At 42.3% G+C, this 21,512-nt stretch overlaps 2 protein-coding genes and 1 long non-coding RNA gene across 3 annotated transcripts in view; 2 read left to right on the top strand and 1 right to left on the bottom strand.

The window, feature by feature from the left end:
- The window catches only part of UROC1 (urocanate hydratase 1), a 52,878-nt gene extending 51,491 nt beyond the window's left edge, over positions 1 to 1,387 (top strand). Inside the window, exon 20 of the mRNA XM_079964513.1 lies at positions 1,120 to 1,387. Coding sequence (XP_079820639.1) covers positions 1,120 to 1,260 — 141 coding nt within the window. The 3' untranslated portion in view covers positions 1,261 to 1,387. The remainder of the gene's footprint in view (positions 1 to 1,119) is intronic.
- Positions 1,388 to 3,967: 2,580 nt separating this feature from the next.
- On the bottom strand, positions 3,968 to 5,966 carry LOC307209500. Its single transcript, XR_013835619.1, has 2 exons — positions 5,846 to 5,966; positions 3,968 to 5,794 (listed from the first exon to the last, which is right to left on the bottom strand). It is a non-coding gene; the product is annotated as an uncharacterized lncRNA (long non-coding RNA).
- Positions 5,967 to 6,270: 304 nt separating this feature from the next.
- On the top strand, positions 6,271 to 21,339 carry ZXDC (ZXD family zinc finger C). Its single transcript, XM_079964506.1, has 10 exons — positions 6,271 to 7,657; positions 9,065 to 9,217; positions 10,274 to 10,352; positions 10,760 to 10,890; positions 11,459 to 11,629; positions 12,631 to 13,316; positions 14,124 to 14,208; positions 16,395 to 16,549; positions 17,930 to 18,031; positions 18,346 to 21,339. The coding sequence occupies exons 1-10, from the start codon at positions 6,373 to 6,375 to the stop codon at positions 18,430 to 18,432; spliced, it is 2,934 nt and encodes a 977-aa protein (XP_079820632.1). The 5' UTR covers positions 6,271 to 6,372; the 3' UTR covers positions 18,433 to 21,339.
- The last annotated feature ends 173 nt before the right edge of the window (positions 21,340 to 21,512 follow it).

Genomic DNA, 21,512 nt, shown 5'->3' with positions numbered 1-21,512 from the left:
TAAGTTCACGTGAAATCACGAAGCGTCATTTCCTCGGCTAGCTATTTTCTAATGAAATGTAGCACTTGCAGCTTTAGTAAGGTCTCTGGGAGTTTGTCCTGTACAACATTCTAAAAAACAGCCATATTCCTGTGCAGTGAGGAATATGACTCCAGTTTAGCTCCAGTAGCTGAAGGTTTTTCTTGTGGAGGAAGGTCAGTGTTACTGGGTCTTGGGTTCTGGGTCTTTAATTTTGCAGGAGGGATTTGAGCAACTGAAAACCATCCTGCTTTAGTGGACACAGACAATTTATCATGCAGGTCTCAAAAGGGATTTGCTCTGCTGAAAGAGATGTAGGTATGTCATATAGGAAGTTAATCTTTAGGCTTGAACCACTGAGGAACACTCTTAATAGGCCTCATTTATCAGAGGCAGATGATAAAAACAGCAGCCTGTAAACAAAGCTTGAACTGATGCGATAACTGCAGGATTCCTCCAGGCGCTTTCCTCAAATTTGAACACTTCAAATCTGATTTTCAAAGCACAGTGTTTTCCTAGCCTCTTTAAATGTGGGAAAGGCTTTATCACTGTACTCAGTCAGTTTTAGGAGTGCTTAGCTCCGTGTAACACCTCCCCATATAATGAGCAGCGATTGCTCAATAAATGCCTGTATCTAAAATGGAACATATTACAGATCACCTTAGTATTTCTATTACATCAGAGGGAACCTTCTGAAGTGCCCTGTTGATACTGTGACTGTCTGTGGTTAGTGCTGGCCAATAATCTTGTAACTGGAACTAAAACATACCAGGTTTACTTTAAAGGGGGGGGGGACAGCCAAGGGCAGGCATAGGCAAACTTGGCCCTCCAGATGTTTTTGGCCTACAACTCCCATGATCCCTAGCTAACAGGACCAGTGGTCAGGGATGATGGGAATTGTAGTCCCAAAAAACATCTGGAGGGCCGAGTTTGCCTATGCCTGGCCAAGGGGGTGAAGGAGCTAGATACTGTACTGAGAAATCAAATGTGTTAAAAATGAGAACCATTTGATTAGAAGTGTTCTCCTACGATTGACATAGCTGAGAGACAAATGACTCTTTTCTTAATTTATACCCATTTATTTTTGTTCCCTATGGACAGGTTGCTAGACGCTGTTGGTCCGGCAACAACAATGCATATGAAACCATCTGCCAAGCCATGCAGAAAGACAAGAAGCTGAAGGTGACTCTTCCACATAAGGTGGTAGATGACAATATCCTGGAACAAGCCTTGAGTTGTTAACCTTATACTAAATTTTTTATTCTGCCTGTTTTAAACAACAACAACAGGCTTTGAACAATGCTCTTCTGGTCTTCAACAAGCCTTAGTTAAGTTGGCATAATAAACACGCCTTTGAGTTTGTCTTTCAGGACAGTGGACCCTTTTTATTTTCATTTTTTGGAAACTCCAACCTACTTAACATTCAACAGTAACGGACATATTTCCATCGCATCACAGTGAATGTTTCCCAACCAAAGAATCTATCCAGCATGAGTTGTATTGTCAACAGCTATGATTGTTTGTCAGTCTAGAAATCCAAGCACAAGAAATAAGGACACACATGATCCATTTCTAATGCTCTTTTAAGCAACCCATTTTTCAGGTTTGTAGTCAAAATCCAGCATTGTTATTATGAGAATATTTATGCCTATGTGTCAGCACTGCAGCTGCTCAGGAGGGTCTGACACGGGCCCCCATTGGAAATCCATTTATTTGTTGATTTGGATACCCGATTCCTTAGCTAATTTATATACACAAGGGTGAAGCATTCGCTTAACTGTTTGCCTGGATGATTTGCCTTCCAAGCACTATGGATGGATGGATCAGAGTTGTCCCACAACCCATTCTTCACTCATCTCCCCTGAACTCTACTGTTTGTCCATTCCCTTGCTTATATCCCTATCTGTCTATCAGGGATGTGATAACTCACCATCACCACCACATTGCATTCCTTGTCATCCTGTCCCATAGCATCATTCATCTCCTCTGCAACATCATCTCCATCCAGCCATAAAAAAGGAAAGAACATGCCACCATTTTGCAAATGTTTGCAAATGGCCTTCAGAAGAGTTGGTGCCTTTTGGTCCTGCACAATGCCACAGCTGTCATAGGGTTGTGGGTGCTAGCTGGAATGGAGGCAGGAATGGGCCTCGGCTGCTGGTGGTTGAGATCTTTTCAGGCTGACAGAGCTGCAGTGATGAATCATACTCGGTGGTGATATATCCAATGTGAAAATTGCTCACAGTTGTATCTCTTAGGTCACAAAAGCTTACTTCTCTGTTCAGAACATTCCTGACCAGATGCCAGATTGCACACACACACAGTGATATATTATCTTCATGTGCTTTTGATTTTGGAATTTGACAATAAATTTAAAAGCTCCCGGTTCTATTGCAGCTTACCCACACCCAGTTTGCATGCAGACAATGCCAAATATTTCAACATCTCACTTAAAAGCTTTTGGCCATAGATTGTAAGCCAGATATTTAACTTCATCCGTGACATCAGAGAAGGGAGGGCTCCTTGCTTGTTAGTCGTTTATTATTATTGTTATTGTTATTGTTATTATTATTATTATTATTATTATTATTTTAGTCGAACCCCAAGATCCAGTAACCAGAGCCTGGTACAACAGACAAACAGTCAGAATTAAAGAACAGAATGTCTCTGAGCACATTCTGAGCCTAGGAATCTGTTTTCAGTACAAGAACTGATCAGTCCTTTCACAAAAAGGTCAGGACCCGATTAGCTTTCTTCGTTTCCACAACCTAGGTGAGGCTATTTCAATGTGCTAATAATTAGATGTAAATAATCACCCACCCAAAGTGTAATGTAATTACTGTATTAATTGTTAATCTAGAATAGTTAACCATCAACAAAAACAGTTTAACTAAATAGTTCAAACTGCTTTTTATAAAGTAGTTGTAATACATGAAAAGTGGCTGAACCATGGGTTTAATTACTGAACGCAGCATAGATACTGGGTAAATTGGGGTCTCAATTTCTGCCATACTTGCTCATGGAATCACCTTGGTTAAAATTATGTAGAAAACACAATCTGTTTGCACCTAAAGTAATTGCTTCCAATACATGATTCTGTGAACAGGAACTGCCCCATTTGTATTTCCCCTCTTGTGCAGGGAGGGGGGGGGGTAGAAGAGGCTGAACTAGATAACTTTTGGTTCCTTCATAACTGCGATTCATTGCAAGGTTTTTTCCTCCTTCCATGGTTTGGTGCCAATGAATCTGTCAATGAATCGTATCTCACTGAATAGTCCAAGCGAGCTCTACAATAGAGACTTAAGGACACCCTGTTCCCAATAATGGGTTGTTGCTTTTTAATAAGACGCTTATAAAGATTTTATATAAATATAAAGACAATATGTTGACAGGACATAATAGAATAAACATGTTTGTGGCCAATATTCTTCGTATGAATTTGAATATACTAAAACTGCATCAACAAAGCAAACTGTGTAAATAACTTTTCTGGGTACAGATATATTCATTATAAAGGCAGATAAATTAATGAGCAGAAATGGGGTTGTGTACATATGTTGATACTGCAAATTATTTGTTCACAAACTAAAATAACAAACCAAGATCATATGGTGGCATGGTTTGTTACGACATCCGAATCAGGCCTTTAACAAATTACAGCACTGAATACAATGACAGATGATCCATTGTGACAAGGCCAGATTAATTTTTGAGTTTACCATGTTATAATATGCAGGTCCATCATGAAGCATATGGAATTCCAACAGAAAATGCTCAGCATCACTTAGCTTTTCCTCATGGTGGTTTCAGATATTTGTTTTGCTTAGCAGTTGCTTGGATTAGCAAAGTTGTGGCTAGGAATGTGCAAATGTTCTCATTTTTCCAGTCTTAATTTCAGTTCTCCACATTCCCACATCAGTTTGCAAATTTTCTTTTAAGGGTCTTCATGAATATTATTCAGCATTATAGGGCAAATTTGCAAGCAATTTTCACCAGCGAATATTTGGGTACTATGTTCACTAATATATCTGAGGTCCTTCTTTGTGTGCCCTCTCCATGGGAGGTGCAGAGGCTGCCAACACAAGATTGGGCCTTTTCAGTGGTGGCTCCCTGCGTGTGGAATGCTTCCCCCAAGGAGGCATGTGTAGTTCCACCTTCATCTGTTTTTAGGTGCTAAAGGCTTATCTTTACCTTGACTTTTGGCCCTTAATTTGAAGGGTGGCACTTTTTTAGTGGAGTGGGATCTGTAAGACCTGCCTTTTATTTATATAGCTATGTTTTTAGATTTTTATTGGATGCTTTTAGCTGGCTTCCAGGTTGCTTTGGGACACTTTTTGAAAAAAGTGACTAACAAATGATAGACAGATGGATTTTTTGCACCCTATACCTTGTATATGAATTTTTGTACTCATTAATTCATTGTAGAATTCAGAGAAGTTTGAATCTTGAAGGATGGCTGAGTGTTTGGTTCACACACCATTTCAGGAAGTGCCAATTTAGCAGAGAAACCTTTAAATGTGAACTGAACTGAATTTCTCTTCACTGCCCTGGTGCAGGGGAAAGGGACTTGATTGTGCCACACTCATATTGTAGCAGGTGTACGAAATACCCTAGCAATACAGAAAGGGGGCAGTTTCAGAAAGCTTTAGAAATAATGCAGTTGGCTAAGCATGAGGAGATCATCAATTTCATAATAACAAAGATGTATTGTGATTTTTTTTAAAAGTTCAAAAAATCACAATGGGTGTGTCAAAAGTTAGGACCAACATGCATTTTTTTCCTAAGGTGGTATAGCACCACCTGCTGCTTAAATGATATTGTAGCAATTCCAGTTGTGGATATTTTTGGTGCAGTATTTTTGATTTTTGGAGAGTAGTAATTTGGAGAAAGAGGAAAGAGGCTTTTAAAGCGTGCTCCCCACTTACACTATTTTCACTGTGTGTAGGGTGCCTGAACCCGTGTAAAGTGGGGAGTCATCTGTATGTGGTGGGAATACATCACATTTCTTTACAACTTATGTATTGTATTGTTATGAGTTGTTGGGTATAGGCTGTATACTTCAGCCCTCTTCTAATTGCTGGATACAGATGGATTCAATTCATTGAATAGCCAGGCTAGCTTCCTGGTGAGCTAAAGACCCTCTAAGTGTGGGCCATTAAGGTGGGCCATAAGATTTCTGGCTCTGTGCCAGAAAACAAATGGGTGAACCCCCCTCCCTCAGCTCGCTGGTAGTTCATGAGATAAAGGCCAGAGTGGAGAGTTGAGTTATGTGAGCTAGAAGCTGGTGGGCTGGGGGACAGAGCTATGCCTTATTTCTGCTTGAATCCAAGGCTGTGGCTATGGGAGAAGCAAGAGTCTCTTGGAGTGTTAATGCTGTGAACCTCTCCATACCAGGCTCAGGTTGTATATATGTGTAAATAAACCATATATCCTAAAGACATCACTATCTTGGTAGGAAATCTTGCACTATCCTGCAAGGAAACCTAAACCGCTGGGTAAGTGCATTGAACCCCTGGGATTTTGCACTGCTTGGAGATTGCGGTGGCGGGTAACAGTATCTTTAGTTGCTTTTTGCACTGTTTTTTAAACCTGCTTTTGTTGCTTTCACTGGTATGATTTAAATCACCTTAAGGTGTATGTGAAAGGCAATTCCCAAATAAAGCAATAAATAAATGTAAACAAGGATCCAATCTAGGTGTAAGCCTCTTTCAACAGAGGTGGTGCAAACCTTATTATTTCCGACACTTAGGTTCGTCCTGTACATGAAAAACACATTCTCTTGTGTTCCACCTGCACATCTCCCTTCCTTTGCATGATGGCCACCAACGTGGATGGCTTTAAAAGAGGATTAGGCAACTTCATGGAGGAGAGGGGCTATAGCTACCAGCCACGATGGTTATAGCTCTGCCTTCACAGTCGAAAGCAGCAATATTTCTGAATTCCAGTTGTTGAAAACCACAGGAGAGGGAAGACGACTCTTGCGCGTCAACCCTGCTTGCAGGTTTCCCACGGGCATCCGGTTGGCCACTGTGAGAACAGGGTGTTAAGACGGGATGGGCCACTGGCCTGATCCAAGACGACTGCTCTTATCTTTGCATACTCTTTCCCCCGACCTCTCTCCAATTTCCCAACTCCGCTCCGCGAGGCGCACCTTCCTGCGCTATTTCACACTCCACATAGCAATCCCGTGTCCGGGTTTTCCACCCAGCCGCGTTAGCTCCGGATCCCCTCTCTGCGCTGTTGTCTCTCTTTCTCTCTCTCTCGTTGAGCGATCCGCATTCCGGGTTTCTCCGCCCGCCCCGCCGGCCCCGCCCCGCGGCTCCGGTTTCAGCCGCTGCTACAGGGACCCCCAAGATGGAAACGCAGGGGCTGCCTGCCGCGGTGGAGGCGGCCCGGCCCGAGCCCGGCACCCAGCAACATGGCGGCAGCGGCGCCGCGGCCGTTGGAGAGGGGGCTTCTCCCTCAGGGCCCGCCCGCCGACCCCCTCAGCCGCGGGACTCTGGGGCGGGAGCGGCGGCGGCGGGAGCCTGGGGCCTGGACGTGACATTCCCGGTGCTGCTGCTCCTGGAGGGCAAGAAGCCGCCGGAACCGCCTCAGCAGCAGCCGCCGCCATTGCCGCCGCCTCCCCCTCTTCCTCCGCCGCCCGCACCTCAGCAGCCTCCGCAGGGGCCTTCCGCGAGCAGCGCCTTCGCCCTGCCGCCCGCGGGCCCCGGGCAGCCGCACGACAGCGACGCTCTGCTGCTGGTGCTCAACTTGGTGCGGGGCGGAGCCTCCGGAAGCCCCTCGCAGGAACCCGCCAGCACCGCCGCCGCCACGACGACGACACAGCCGCCTCCGCGAGAGGAGAAGCCGGGCGACGGCGGGGGGGAAGGTGCACTCGAGGCCGAGGCTTCTGGGCCCGTGGCTGAGGGGAGCGGACAGGCGGCGGCGGCGGCGGCGGAGGACGACGACCCCGGCGCCGCCGGCTCCTCGTTCTCGGGCACGCTCACCATCAACAACCAGAGCCTGCTGGTGCGCTTCGAGAACGGGCTGCTCAGCCTCGGCGGGCCCGCGCAGCCGCCTCCGCCTCCCGCGCCGCTCCTTCCTCCTCCTCAGGCGCTGCGCTCCCCAGGCGCTGCCGACGAGGCCTCAGCAGGAGGCCCGTCTCGGACTCCCGCGCCTTACTCTTGCCCCGAGCCCCGCTGCGAAGAGGCCTTCTCCCGCAAGCAGCTGCTGCGACTACACCGCCTGTCCGCGCACGGAGGCGGCGGCGGCGGCGCTGCTGTTACGGCGCAGGATGGAGGAGGAGGAGGAGCGGGAGAAGAAGCGGCGGCGGCGGCGGCGGGGGGCTCCGGGCGGGCGGCGCGGCCCTTCTGCTGCCCGGTCCCCGGCTGCTCTTGGGCCTTCGCCACGGCCTACAAGCTGCGGCGCCACCTGCACTCGCACGACAAGCTGCGGCCTTTCGCCTGCTCAGCGCCCGGCTGCTCGAAGCGCTTCACCACCATCTACAACCTGCGGGCGCACGGCCGGGCCCACGAGCAGGAGGCGACGCACAAGTGCGAGGCGTGCGGCCAGCGCTTCCCCAGCGCCGCCCGCCTCGGCGCTCACCAGCGGAGGAGCCACCTGGAGCCCGACCGGCCTTACCGCTGCGAGTATCCAGGTAAGCAGCCGGCAGCTCTCCCTCTTAATTATTTTTACAAAGGTCAACAAGTCTCGGCCTTTCGGACTTGCGTAAGAGCCCCGCCTCAAAATCCGTTTGGCCTTGTAGGTAGGCAGCACCCCCGGATTGCTGGCTGCATCCATTGCACGTTTAAAGCGCACGAATTCCATCAGAGAATCCTTGGAAACTAGCTTCCAGTTACCAGTTCCAGCACCCTCAACAAACTGCGGTTCCCGGTATTCTTTGGGGAGAAGTGCACTTTAAATGTGCGATGTGGATTTGTTTTGCACAGTGGAAAAAGCGGAAGAGAGTTGAATCGTAATCTCAGTACCCACTTGCAGTACTAATCTCTTTAAGAAAAAATACTTTGCCCTGCACTCTTCATTAGGTGTTTTCGGCGCCTTGTGGGATAGACTAGAGATAGTGATAAGACCCGAAATTTGCAGGTCAGTGAGGGTTTGAATCCAAGCCAGAACATCCACAATGCTGTAGGGTCATTCCATGTCAAATGATTCATATATTTTTTTACCTCATATCATCCAGTTTTCTTAATATTTTGTACACTTTTTTAAAAAAATTAAAATGCTAGATATAAACTTAGTTTTGATCATTCAATGAGTGTACAAAATATTAAGAAAATTGGATGAGGTAAAAAAATTGGATCACTTGATACGGAATGACCCTGTAGTGGGGTTCAGTATAAGTGCACTGTAATATTTAGACTTGTGTGTAACTTTCAGTATTCTGTTTCCAAGAGAGAAGCACAGAAGGCAGACATGAAGGCCTTCATCTGTTGTTTGTTTTCTGCATTTGGTACTCTTGAGATAATCTACTTTAGATTAGCTATCATGTACACTGTCTCTATACCTTTGAATGCTTACCATGCTGGAATGCTACAATATTAGATGTGGAAAATAAAGGTTAGCGAAACAACAAGAAAATTTGCACTCCAGTTTAGAAGAAAGGGAAATTGCAGAGTGATGTATAAGAATGGCAGTGTGCTAGTGAAAAGGAGATGCAAAAAACTAACTTCAGCTGTGACATTATACTGCAGTACATTGCAGTATTGGAAATAAACTTAGTCCAGAGCAATTTCCCAGAAAGGTCTTTATAGTTTAATGAGGTATCTATCTATCTATCTATCTATCTATCTACTTACTTACTTACTTACTTACTATTATTTAATAGGGTTGTAGACCACTTTTCAGGCAATTCCCCCCATAGTACTTAGAAATGATATGTCAAGGTAATATACACAGTAAGATACACCATTAAAACAATTTAAATGATATTATTATTACCATGAACCTTTCTAGATCATGGTAATAATAATATTCTAGTTCATGGTAATACCCAATTGTTTTGTTTTCCACTAAAGCAGAGTTTGGTTCTTCCTTCTTTCTCTAGGTTGTGAGAGGACCTTCATAACAGTGAGTGCATTATTTTCTCATAATCGAATCCACTTCAGGGAACAAGAACTGTTCTCCTGCTCCTTCCCCGGCTGCAACAAACAGTATGACAAAGCCTGCCGACTGAAAATCCACATGAGAAGTCACACAGGTGTGAAGTTAGGCCATTAGTTAAAGTTGGTTTGTCATTAATAGATAAACTGATTATGTTGAATTGAAATATGTCCTTAATTCTTAGATGGAGTTGTGGTACTAAGGAATAAACACAGTTTTGTGTGTGGGTTTCCCTCCCCCAATCTATTTGATTTACTTGTATCCTGATGTTGTTCTGTGTCCTTGGGTGCGCTGCTAGCTTGCTATCTTAAGTAGAAGTTAACTTCTATTTAAATAAAACCAGCAAACCTGAGCTTAAGTGAGTGGGAGGTGGAAGCAAATAGAACTTAATGTTTAACTGATTGATAAAAGTAAGACTTACTTGGATTTGGTAAACTTGAAATAGTATTTTCAGATTTATAGGGAGAGTGTCCTTTAAACAACTGTGCATATTGCTTGCCTGGGGTCAGCAGCATTTTGAGCAATGTAAGCTATATGCATGACTTGCTCTGAATCTTCTGGTGTTAAAGAACCAATAGCTATTTAACTCAAGAGAGGAATCGGGCAGAAGGGTCATTGGATGGGTGAGAATGTTTCTTCTATTTATTTTAAAATTTAATGAACTGGTTTTAGCTAAGGTTCTCAAATTAGCTCATAAGCTGCACAAAACAGAACAATTAAATCAGTAGTAAACATTGTTCGGTCCCTGCTCCTGCCAACCTAGCTGTTCGAAAGCACGTCAAAGTGCAAGTAGATAAAAAGGTACCGCTCTGGCGGGAAGATAAACGGTTTTTCCGTGTGCTGCTCTGGTTCGCCAGAAGCAGCTTAGTCATGCTGGCCACATGACCCGGAAGCTGTCTGCAGACAAACGCCGGCTCCCTCGGCCTATAGAGCGAGATGAGCGTGCAACCCCAGAGTCATTCATGACTGGACCTAATGGTCAGTGGTCCCTTTACCTTTACCTTTACCTTTACCTTTACCTTTACCTAAACATAAAATTATTAGACTTCCTGAATAACATGTGTTAGCAGTTGTGGGGTTTTTTTTTATCAAAAATGTCAGGTAATTGCATTCGTTTTTTTAAAAAAATATTTTTGCTTTTGCTTTCCTCCAGGTGAAAGACCTTTCATCTGTGACTTTGAAGGTTGTGGCTGGTCGTTCACTAGCATGTCCAAGCTATTAAGGCACAAAAGGTAAATTAGCTGACTGTAGATGGCTGTTTAGAGGTCCTCAAAGAGCTTGCACTTTAAACATTTACATTGGGGGAAATAACAAATCGGGAGGGTGCGCAAAGGGAAAAAGATGAGTACAAGAAGATAAATAAGCTTTGCTTCCCATGGGAAAGGCATATGCATTTTATCTGGAAGATTATTTTTGGTGCTGTTGGGCCCCAACCAGCATGGCCCCTCTGGCTGGGGTTGATCTGAGTTGTTGTCTAAAACAGCTGAAGGGTATCAGATTGTGGAATTCTGGTTTAAGTGTTCCAGGTACAGTATAGCAATATGCACATGTTCAGCTAAAATGATTAGGATCCAACCTATAATCATTGATGCCTGTGCCCTTAGCATTTTATATTGAATTTATTTAATTCTTATTGTAGGAAACATGAAGATGACAGAAGGTTTACATGTTCTGTAGAAGGCTGTGGAAAATCCTTCACAAGAGCCGAACACTTGAAAGGCCATAGTATAACTCATCTTGGCACAAAGCCATTTGAATGTCCAGTAGAAGGTATTATTTGTATATGTGCTCTTGTATGCTTGTGTTTATCTTCTTTGTTCCTAGTCATGCAAGAGGGTTAAATTAGAGAAGATGGTAGCTGCTCTATGCATCAGGTTTGAATTGTTGCTGAATCATACAATGGGGAGAAAAGCACGTTCATAGCACAGCATGGATAGGAGAAACCCTTTCTTGTTTTCCCCTCCAAAACTACTTTTTAAAAAGGTGTTTTTGGTTTTGTTCTGGCACTTTTGGATGCCCTATACATGCTTGTTTGTGACATTTTAAGTTTTCCACACTTAACAGCCTATGTCTGCTGAGAAGTAATTCCCATAGTGGAGCTTATTCTCAAGTACTGTAGTGAGTATAGGATTGCAGTCTAAATGAATTTTCCATATTATATTACTTTATATTAATAACATTTCCACATTTTTTATGACAGTACGTACAAAAAAATCATGACAGATAATTTTGTGGAATGTGAATCCTGATAATTGCCTTTGGCATCCAAATGAAAAGAGGATATAATTTTAAAATGTAAATTAAGGGACACTATCTAAACTTTGATATCTTATTTCAGGTTGTTGTGCCAAGTTCTCGGCACGTAGTAGTCTGTATATTCACTCCAAAAAACACCTTCAGGATGTGGACTCACTGAAGACGCGTTGCCCTGTATCCAGCTGTAATAAATTGTTCACTTCCAAGCATAGTATGAAAACACACATGGTCAAGCAACACAATTTTAGTGCAGGTATGACCCGTTGACTGACTGCTTGGCAATAAGTCATAGCTGGTATGTGTTATATCTAAAACATAATATATTTATTTTTGGTATTGAAACACTGGTTATTTTAGAAAGCCCTTGCCATTTACAGTGGTACCTCTGGTTACGTACTTAATTCGTTCCGGAGGTCCGTTCTTAACCTGAAACTGTTCTTAACCTGAAGACCACTAGCTAATGGGACCTCCTGCTGCTGCCGTGCCGCCGCTGCATGATTTCTGTTCTCATCCTGAAGCAAAGTTCTTAACCCGAGATACTATTTCTGGGTTAGCGGAGTCTGTAACCTGAAGCGTACGTAACCTGAGGTACCACTGTAATTACTATGGGGTGTTGTATCCTTTTAAAAGGAGGGCATTAATTTATAATAGTATTTCCTATCTTATAGCAGCAGCAGTGACAGTGATACTGGTGTCAACTTCTGGTTTTCTCAGACATTGATCTCATGCTTCTAGACACTTTATGATCAATTCCATATAACTAGTGGCTTGTTTGCCACTGAAAATTGCTTCTGTATGATAGAAGCTCTACATGGTTGTGAGAACTGCATGAATTTGTTTCCTATGTGGTTTAGCCAAACTGAGTGGTAAGTAATGGTGCCAGAATCTGGGGAAATGCAGCATGTACCTCTCAGTCTGCATAACATACAGGAAACTGATTCAAGCCATTCTCATAGTATGTGGCACCCTGACCTTGAACAGCAGCAATGCCACTGTGTATGCATATGAGGGAGGCAGGGTTTGAAAATGATCCGAAAAGACAGAGTAGAGACAAGCAGAAATAGGCTCCTAGCTAACATTGGCTTCTGCAAGGTGAGAAGGATGTTGGCTGGAGTAATTTAGACAGCAGGATGTTTGGAGGAATGGCAGGGCAGCCAAGTTGGAAGTAGAGGCAGCAGGTGGGGTTTATTGTTGGCCTTTGATTCTCATGTTCCATGGGCACGGTGGTACTAACATGCTAAATCTTTGTTTCAGATCTCTTAAATCAGATGGAAACTATCGGTTCCCTCACGCCTAGCAGTGAACTTGCCAGTTCAGGACAAAGTGACCTCAGCAATGTAGACCTTGTGTCCCTTTTTTCCAGTGTTTCTGGGAACACCTCTGGAATTTCAACAGACATGGCTCTGATAAACTCTGGAATTCTCACGATAGATGTTGCCTCCGTTGGCTCCACGCTTGGGGGCAATCTTTCTGTTGGTAGCAGTTCTCTTGGTCAGACAGTTGACCCACTGATTTTAGTGGCTAGCAGTGACATTCCACACAGCCTGGACAGCTCTCTTCTGCTGGGAACCACTGCCACAGTTTTACAGCAAAGCACTTTAAATTTGGATGATGTACAGACTGTGAATGCAGAAGCCTTAGGCTCCCTAGCATCGTTGTCCACAAGGAGTTCCAGTCAAGACCTGCATGGTTTGACTTCCAGTAATAACCTGTCAGTAGATACAGCCACTTTAACCCCTTCAAGCAGCCTTGGTGGAAATAATGCATCTGAATTACTGGCTCCAAGTAAAGCAGAGCAAACTTTACTTCCTAGCCTGGATGTTGTGGGACAGCAAGAAGGCAGTAAAGTGGTGACTCAGTTTGTGTTCTCCAACCCTCCAGGAAGTTACAGTGCACAGAAAGAAACTGATCTGAGCACGGTGACTGGCAGCTCCTTTCTGGTATGCAGTAGCTCTCAATAACTGTAGTTTTCATTAGTATCTTAGCTTTGAGGATATTATATTGCCGTATATGAGCCGTCCTTTCTACCAGATCAAATGGGTTTGTGGAATGTCTGCCACGAACGAAGTCGTCGTATATTTTGTACAACGTAAGTGGTATAAGTTGTGGTTGCCTGTGAAAGTATTAAACCCAATTACACATTCTGCATCACATTTGGAGGAAAGTTTGCTTTTTGTTTTCCCAGCTGGAGCGTAGTGCTATTAGCCTCTCTTCCCAAGTTTCTGTAAGTACTCGAAAGTGAGTGATGGTTGACTTTGGGACTAAATAAACAGGAGTCCCCTGTTCGCTGCTTATAGAACAAGGAAAATGGACTGCAATATCTTGAAGAGTTCCTCCTCTTCTGATCCTTGCCTTCTTATTATTATTATTATCCCACATGCAGCTAAAATAGGGTTTCTGATTGGTAGTTGAATTAAACACTCGTGTTAGTTTGAGGAAGACAGAGGACCACAGTCTTGAGCTGCATTTCCAAAACGTGTTTCGGTGGTAGTCTTCTTAATACAGTACTTCCAATCCCCTGCGAGTCAGATAAATGGGTGACCTCAATATTGAATGTCCCTATGCTTGCATCACTATCCCATTAAACTGTTAAGCTGATTAGCATAGAAAAAGTTCAGACAATGCAGGGAGACTTCTAGGGATCTATTCAGTGATGTTTGGAAAAGCATATTGTCCAAAATGTGAACCTAAAAATACTAAGAATCCTGTTGTATTGGTGACATGCATAAGCCTTCTTCTCTCTTTAGGAAAGTGGTGGGTCTGCAAGAACAGATTATCGAGCCATTCAGCTTGCAAAGAAAAGAAAACAGAAGGAAAATGGGAATGACATAGGTGAGTATATAATTGTTCCAGCACAGGATGCAATTTACCGAGTGAAATTGTTTTGAAGACTTGTCTGTGTCCCTGGTACAAGCCATCATAGATTACTAAGGTAGTATCATGGTTAGTTTGGGGCTATTCTAGTGAATAGAGCCTCACTTCTTAGAAGACTTGCTCAAATTGGGGTAATTTTGCTATGTTCTAGTAGTGGGTATGTTCTGCAGCACACATGGATGATAGAACACTGATGTATGATGAAATACTGCTTAATGAAACTCTTTCCCTGTTTCTTAAATGTTTGCTTTTGTATGAAATGGCAATTGTAAAATACCCTTATCACCCAATCCTAACCATGTTTACTAATCCTTCCTCAGGCATGTACAAATTGATTATAATCACATCTGCTCTGACCTTGATGCTGTGTGTGAAGCAGTTTCTGTTGCTTTGTCTAGGACAAAGAGTGGTCCAGTTTTGTTGGATTGTTTTTTCCAGTTATTGTGACTTAAGGATGTAAACATGGTGTTAAGAGAAATTTGGTCAACCTCTTCTGTGCTCAGTCCATGCTGTTCATTAGTAATTATATTTGGAGAACTGAAGTAACTGGGTTGGTCTAGGAGGTTATTAATGTATTTGAAGAGGGTCTGTTCCCACCACCTTTGAAGTGGACAATGGTGAAACTGCTCCTTAAGATGGAGACCTTAAGGTCTGGTGAATCATATTAACTATTGTTCCTCTTGCTGCTCCAGAAAAGGCAAGGAACTACATCAACAGCTTTTATAGTTCATCTTCCAGTGGTTGGTCACTATTTCAGTTTAAGTCTTTGAGACAGAGGTGTACTTACCTTTATCTCTCTTGATTCTTGGCCTTACCCCCTTCTACCGTTACACCTATGTGTTTGTGGTCCAGTTTCTCTTGGACGCATCTTTGTCTAGTGACAAAGAGGCCTGAGTTTCTTCAGTCACATGGAATGCCTTTTGCCATTTTAAATAAATGCAACTTACTTGTGCGTAGTTAGGAATTCAGAGCTACTTATGATATGACAATGAGCAGAGAGATAAAAACACAGTTGACTTTTCCTCCTTGCTTCCAGTAGTTATCTGAAATTAATTTTTCACTAGTAGGAAAAAGAGAAATTGTTGTTGTCCTCCCATCTCCCAGTAAAAGCTTGCTGTATGCATACATGCCAGATTGATTTTTGATGAGGCATAAGCAGGGGTAGCTGGAAGTCTGTATTACCTATTCCCCTATTTAAAGGCTCATCCAAAGCCTATAATGTGATAATTGGGCTGGATGACCAATTCTCTGACTGTATAAAGCAGGGAGACCTTCCAGTGTGTCTGGCCTCCTTATCTGGTGCACCTTACAACCTGACTTCTTATGTTTATAGGAAGATTGATATATTAAGTGTGTATAATCTCATGTACCTGAGAAATTGTTGCAACTTAGTCTCACCATTCACCATGCTTTGATCAGGACTAGTTCTTTAGTTCATTTGTGAGTGAATGGACTGGTGATCCTTCAGAAACTATAGCTGAAGATGGCATTGGAGGAAACCCCTTTTTTCCTATGAGGCAGTGTTAGAAAATGAGATATGAAAGCTAGGAGCTAAATGGCCCCTTAAACCTAGGTTATAGGCACTAGAATGGAATGTCTAGGCACACTTTTTTATAACAAGAATACAAAGCTGAAAAAGAAAGAACTGCAGCTAAAATACTATGTTCATTTTTCACATGATCTAGTTCTTTCCATTCCCACCCCCCTAATATTCTTACGAGGGTCTCTTCTCCAGTCTTCAGAGAGTAGCTGGAAGTGGGGAGGCAGAACAAAGTCCTCCTTTCCTTCCACTCTGCAATTTTAATCTTAAATCTTGGGTGCAGTGATGCACCCAGAGCTCAGAAACTGCTTGCACTAATGAAATTCCCTGTCACAAAATGCACCCAGAACAATGGGATTTTTGAACACTGCTGTGAGGTACAGGATTCTGTAAGATGAGTTCCACTAATGGGATATCAGGATTCAGCTCCATGTTTTTATATGCCATGTGTAGTATTACCCTACTACCTAATTACCTACTTTCTTTGGTGAAAAGCATATATTGTTATATTAAAAGCTTTTTTGAAATACATTATTTAGAAGTACATATGTTCAATTCCTTGGAACATGACTTTGTATTACACACATCAATTACTTTATTTCAGGAAGCCCTAACTCTGGCATAAGAAAAGGCAAAAGTGATAAAATTAGTTCTTCTAACCATGGGAATCGGTCATGCAATAGTGTTTTGCCAAATGGAAGCTTAACAGTAAGAGATTCTTCAGCTGGCACACAGTTTGTTCAAATCCAGCTACTTCAGGTAAGAATTCACTACCTGACTTTATTTACACACTTCATTTTTAAATTATGTATTTAGAAATGTACACCCTACATCTACTTTTATGCAACTGGTAAGTGGTTCTTGGTGTGCATGATGATCCATTATATAGTTCAGATGCAACATCCCTGGAGGGCATTTAGAAATTAACTTGCAAACTATCCTGACTTGTTTTTAGGAGGTAATTTAGTTATTGTTTGATTTTATACCAACGTTATATATTTGATGTTAGCTGCCCTGAGCCCAGTCTTGACCAGGGAAGGCGGGATACAATTAAAAGTTTATTATTATTATTATTATTATTATTATTATTATTATTATACTCAACCTTTCAGCTCTCTTCTCTACCCATCACATGATAACCCCTTTCCTCGCTTGTTTCCTGAAAATGAAAACTGTTGAAATATATATGTGAAATGAATTGGGAATATGTTAAAACAAAACAGTAAATGGACAGCAACACATTCAAACAAACGGTGGTGAAGTCAGGGTGGCAGGGCGAAGATGAGCTGGTATACAGTAGACTGGCATGTCCCAGGTGAAGTGACCCCTTTGTCTAAAATAAGTGTAACCAATTTGCAAAATGGTGATTAATAAAAACAGCTTTGATGTGCTCTGGAGGGTTGGGCCCTTTGGAACAGCATAGGAAGTGGTGGTGTAGGGAGGAGGAGGTACCTGAAGATTCCCTTTATTCTTGTTCTGCTGTCTGAAAGCTCCACTGGGTCAGAAAGCCTTCCTTTAGCAAAGGGATACCGTTTAGATCAGTACATGGATGTATAAAGTACTCTCTTGTTTTTTCATTTAGTATATGCAGAGGAGGGTGTCCATGGAAGAATAAGTTAGATGAACATTGCCTTTAATCACTGTCTGCTTATAGTGAATAAAGTAACTAAGTACAGTGGTATCTTGGAAGTAGAATGGAATCCATTCTGGAAATCTGTTTGACTTCCAAAACGTCCGGAAACCAAGTTGCGACTTCCAATTGGTTGCAGGAAGCTCCTGCAGTCAATAGGAAGCCATAGAAGCCACATCAGATGTTCAGGTTCCAAAGAACATTTGTAAACGGGAACACTCTCTTCCGAGTTTGCGCTGTTCGGAAGCCAAACCATTTGAGTCGCAAGGCATTCGTCAACCAAGGTATGACTGTAAATAGTTTCCAGTCCATAATTGGGTGGCAGCATGATTTATATATTTCATAGAAATGATTAAGATTTCTACTTTCAGGATGGAGAGCCTTAAAAATGCATAGCTAATTAGACCTGTTGCTACTTCCAAATGTTTCCATGTGTTTATAGCAGAAGATTAGGTTGCCATTGGGATTTTTCTGTGACTAGAAACTGATCTTGTCTCCTTTATCTTTAGGATGATTCCCCAGGAGAGGGAGATTTGCCATTTCAGCTCAGTTCTCAGTCGTCTTCTTCACATTCTCAGCTGACAGTAGACTTGCCTGTTCATATCCTTCAGGTACAACCCCTTTTATGTTTTATTGGACATCAACACAAATTCCAGTTGCCCTGCGTGATACAAATTGACAGCTACTATAAGTTTTTAAAAGATGCCTTTTCTGTATGCTTTTTTTTGCTTGTTTAAAATTTGATGGATAAATGGTAAACGACCAAAAGCTGACTGTAGAAGAGTATGATTTTTTAAAATAATCCAGCGTGTGTGATCTTCCCAGAGATGGAATTTGAAAGCTTATCAGCCATATGTATCTGTGAAACTTGGAAATTGGAATGCCTATGTCACTGTGTGAATTCTTTTATTCTGCTTTTGTACAGGAGCCACACAACTCTACCGAAGAGGATGCCAGTTCTGATAATTCTCAGTTTACAGGAAGCACCATTAACCTACAAGACCTTGAATGATTGTGCTGCGGACAGAAACATTCAAGTACAGCATCTTGAGAAATAGAAGCTTGTTCCTACTTCTGAAGGAAAAAAATAGGAGTGGGCACACATCAGTGCTACTTTGTGGCTTGCTTGATGGTTATCGTGCAATGGAAACCTGTTCAGTAAATTTTATTTGATAAGGCTTTGGAGATCTTGGTATGTTCTGTCTTGTGGTCAGAAAAATGTGATAATGGAAGCATTATTTAGATTATGCAGTGGATGTTTTGAAACCCTGTCTTAGAATGGACATGCTGTGATTGTACTCCATACTGTTGTCTTCAAGGACAGTGCTGCAATATCAACAGTTACACTTGGTAGTGTAAAACCCATAAACATAATTAGTGCCCCTAGTTGAATATTGGACTTGAGTGGAGGAAGAGCCGTTAAGGCCATTGAAGTGTTTATTATCGAACTGTTTTCTCTGATAGCATTGAATACAATTTTAAGGAAATAATTGCAGAATGATAATACAGTTCTTGGGGGTAGCGGAAGTTGAACCTTGTTGTTCCTTGCTCCTTCCATCCCTGATATGGTGCAGTATACACTTTCTACCTTTTAGGAGGCTGCCTAGCAGATGCTAATTCTTACCCCTTGAATATGTTTACAGTAATACAAAACAGTATTGCCAATTCCTGTGAAGTTGCCACTTTCAGTATGTGTAGCCCAGTCCCATGCATGTTTTCTTGGAAATATATTTATTCCCAAGTTAATGTGCATAGGATTGCATTCTTGGTCCATGTGCCATTTACACAGACTATATACTTGAGCAAAGAGCTTCCAGCTAGTGTCATAGGATTTGAGATGCAGGTGAGTTACTGACCCAGAAGGAAAGTGCATATTTAATTTAAATAGGAACCTGCCTTTTTTACTTTAGTTAATAGGAAAACAGTTCTGTAGACTTTTAAAAAGCAAATGTCAAGATTTCAGTTGAGCATAGGATATAAGAACTTGGTGTTCAACAACAAACATCAAGGCTGGAATTTTAAACATATTTTTTCCATGATGTGCCACAAGGATGTAAAATTATATATATGTATCTATATATAGGACTTTGTTAAAAAGCAGCGTGTGTATGTATGAATTTTTAATCCTGCAGTGTGAGCGTGCATATGCAGTTCTATTTTTTACAAAGTATGATATCCTGCAGATGAACACATGTGATCTGACCTTGTGTATATTTATTTGAAGTCATGGAATGCACTAATAAGAGGGTAGCTAGCTGAAAAGCATGAGTGGTGGTGGTAAGAAACAGAGTTCCCCAGACTGGACCCTTCTCCAGGCCCATATGCCTCTGAAGCTCATGCACATTTTGAAATGGACTAATTCTGCAGCCACCCAGACTTACCTGGCAACAATGGCAATGAGGTGAGCTGGTCCAAGGGCCTCTGATGGTAGCATTCCGGATACCAGGATTTCTGTCACCCTTTCAGAAGATTTTCCTGGTACATCCCTAATGCCTGGGGATGTGTTGCTTGGACCTATTCTTACTCCATAGCATGTAATTGAGAGCACAACTTGACTAGAATGGCCCTGGAAATGATTTTCTGCTATTATTGGACCATGCATCGTTTCTTCAATAAGCTCATTCCAAATTAAGATTAGGAGGGGGTTGCCCATAAGTAATTAGAAATGTACTGATTCCTGTGCCTTTTTACTTACTTTCCCTGAAATTGTAAAGGCATTTTTATACTGATTATACATCATTTCAGATTTAATTTATGGGTATTTTAAAAAAATTCTTAACTAGAAGAACTATAGTTAATTTTTGCTTCCTTTAGATCAGGATGGGGAACCATGGGGCCAAAATACTGCCCTGCCTGCCTGCCTCTTTCTCTGGCCCCTGGGAATGGCTCTAGGCCACATTCCTCACCTTGAGTCTTTGCATGGCTGGAATGTATCCTTGAATTCTGACAATGCCTCTTGCTTTCCTGGGTGGATGATCAAGAGGAGCAGGCTGTATTCAACTAAGTTTTACTCCAAGAAGCAGCACTGACATTAATAACCTTAAGTCACGCCATGTCTATTAATTTCAGTGAATCTGCTATGAGTACTTATAGTGTGTGGAAACTGGCTTACTGTACAAAGGTGAAATGAATATTCATTCCCCCACCCACTTTTGCCTCTGATTCCACTCATGGCTGGCAGGTGGCGCTTAGCAGCTTGCCCAGAAGAGACTATGGTTTTCCACCACTGCCTTAGATGAACCGAGTGAAGAAACTGCTAACTCATTCAACCTTTTTTTTTATATCACTAAAGTTCAGTTTAAGAGAAACTAAAACTCTTGAGTGGTCTGCAGATGTATGCAGAGTGTTGGAGGCTTGCACCCCCCCCCATAAAAGTCCCCTCAAATTCTTTATTCTGTGGGGTTGGTTCATACACTTCATTTTGGCAGTGATCCTCAGAGGTAACTTGGGCTGCTCTGTGATGAGGCCTTTTCATCTCCTGTTCTTTCTACTCCCTCACCCCTTTCTTGAACAAGAATAATTCCTCTACAGCTTTTTACATAGAGTGCCTGGTAAGCAGTTACCTTTGATGCAGGGAGGGTGGAGAGAGCACACCCATTCATTTACTGCTGAAAGGATCACAGCCTAGGTAAGAGTATGAACTGGGCCCATCAAAACGTGGTGCTTCTGTTTTGCAGAGTTATGAATAAGTCACATGTGGGTTGTTTTTTTCCTGAGACTTGTAAACATGTCTACTTTTTAAAAATCATTTACTTGGCTTTGTAAATTCCTACAATGGAATTTGTAGTAAACATTGAAGGGTAAGGGCTTAAAGGTCAACATCAGATTTATTCTGCCTAAGTCCATTGCTGGCAGTGGACATCTAAAGAACTGGTGAGACAAAGAGACTAATAAAAAAACCTAATGTCCAGTTTCTCCATTTCAGTTGTTTTTTGTTGTTTCCAATCAGGATGCTGCTTAACCGCAAGAGAAGCAAAGTTGTAAACACCTTTCTAATTTTGGAGCCTTGAAATCTCTGAATAGCAGAAATCCTTTCATTTTTGTATCTCCAGGACTCAAGACTGAAATCAAAGCATTGGACTGCTTGCTCTT

The sequence above is a fragment of the Podarcis cretensis genome (genome assembly GCF_951804945.1).
Source record: "Podarcis cretensis genome assembly, chromosome: 2".
Taxonomy (NCBI): Eukaryota; Metazoa; Chordata; class Lepidosauria; order Squamata; family Lacertidae; genus Podarcis; species Podarcis cretensis.
Note: the sequence above shows the minus strand (reverse complement) of the source record. Positions and strands in the feature narration are given on the sequence as shown.

Excerpts from the sequence above, each read along its gene's own strand:
- ZXDC (XM_079964506.1), top strand. The coding sequence starts at position 6,373 with ATGGAAACGCAGGGGCTGCCTGCCGCGGTGGAGGCGGCCCGGCCCGAG. Across the intron at positions 10,353-10,759 it reads AAGCTATTAAGGCACAAAAG|GAAACATGAAGATGACAGAA; the intron begins GTAAATTAGCTG and ends TTCTTATTGTAG. Across the intron at positions 11,630-12,630 it reads GCAACACAATTTTAGTGCAG|ATCTCTTAAATCAGATGGAA; the intron begins GTATGACCCGTT and ends TCTTTGTTTCAG.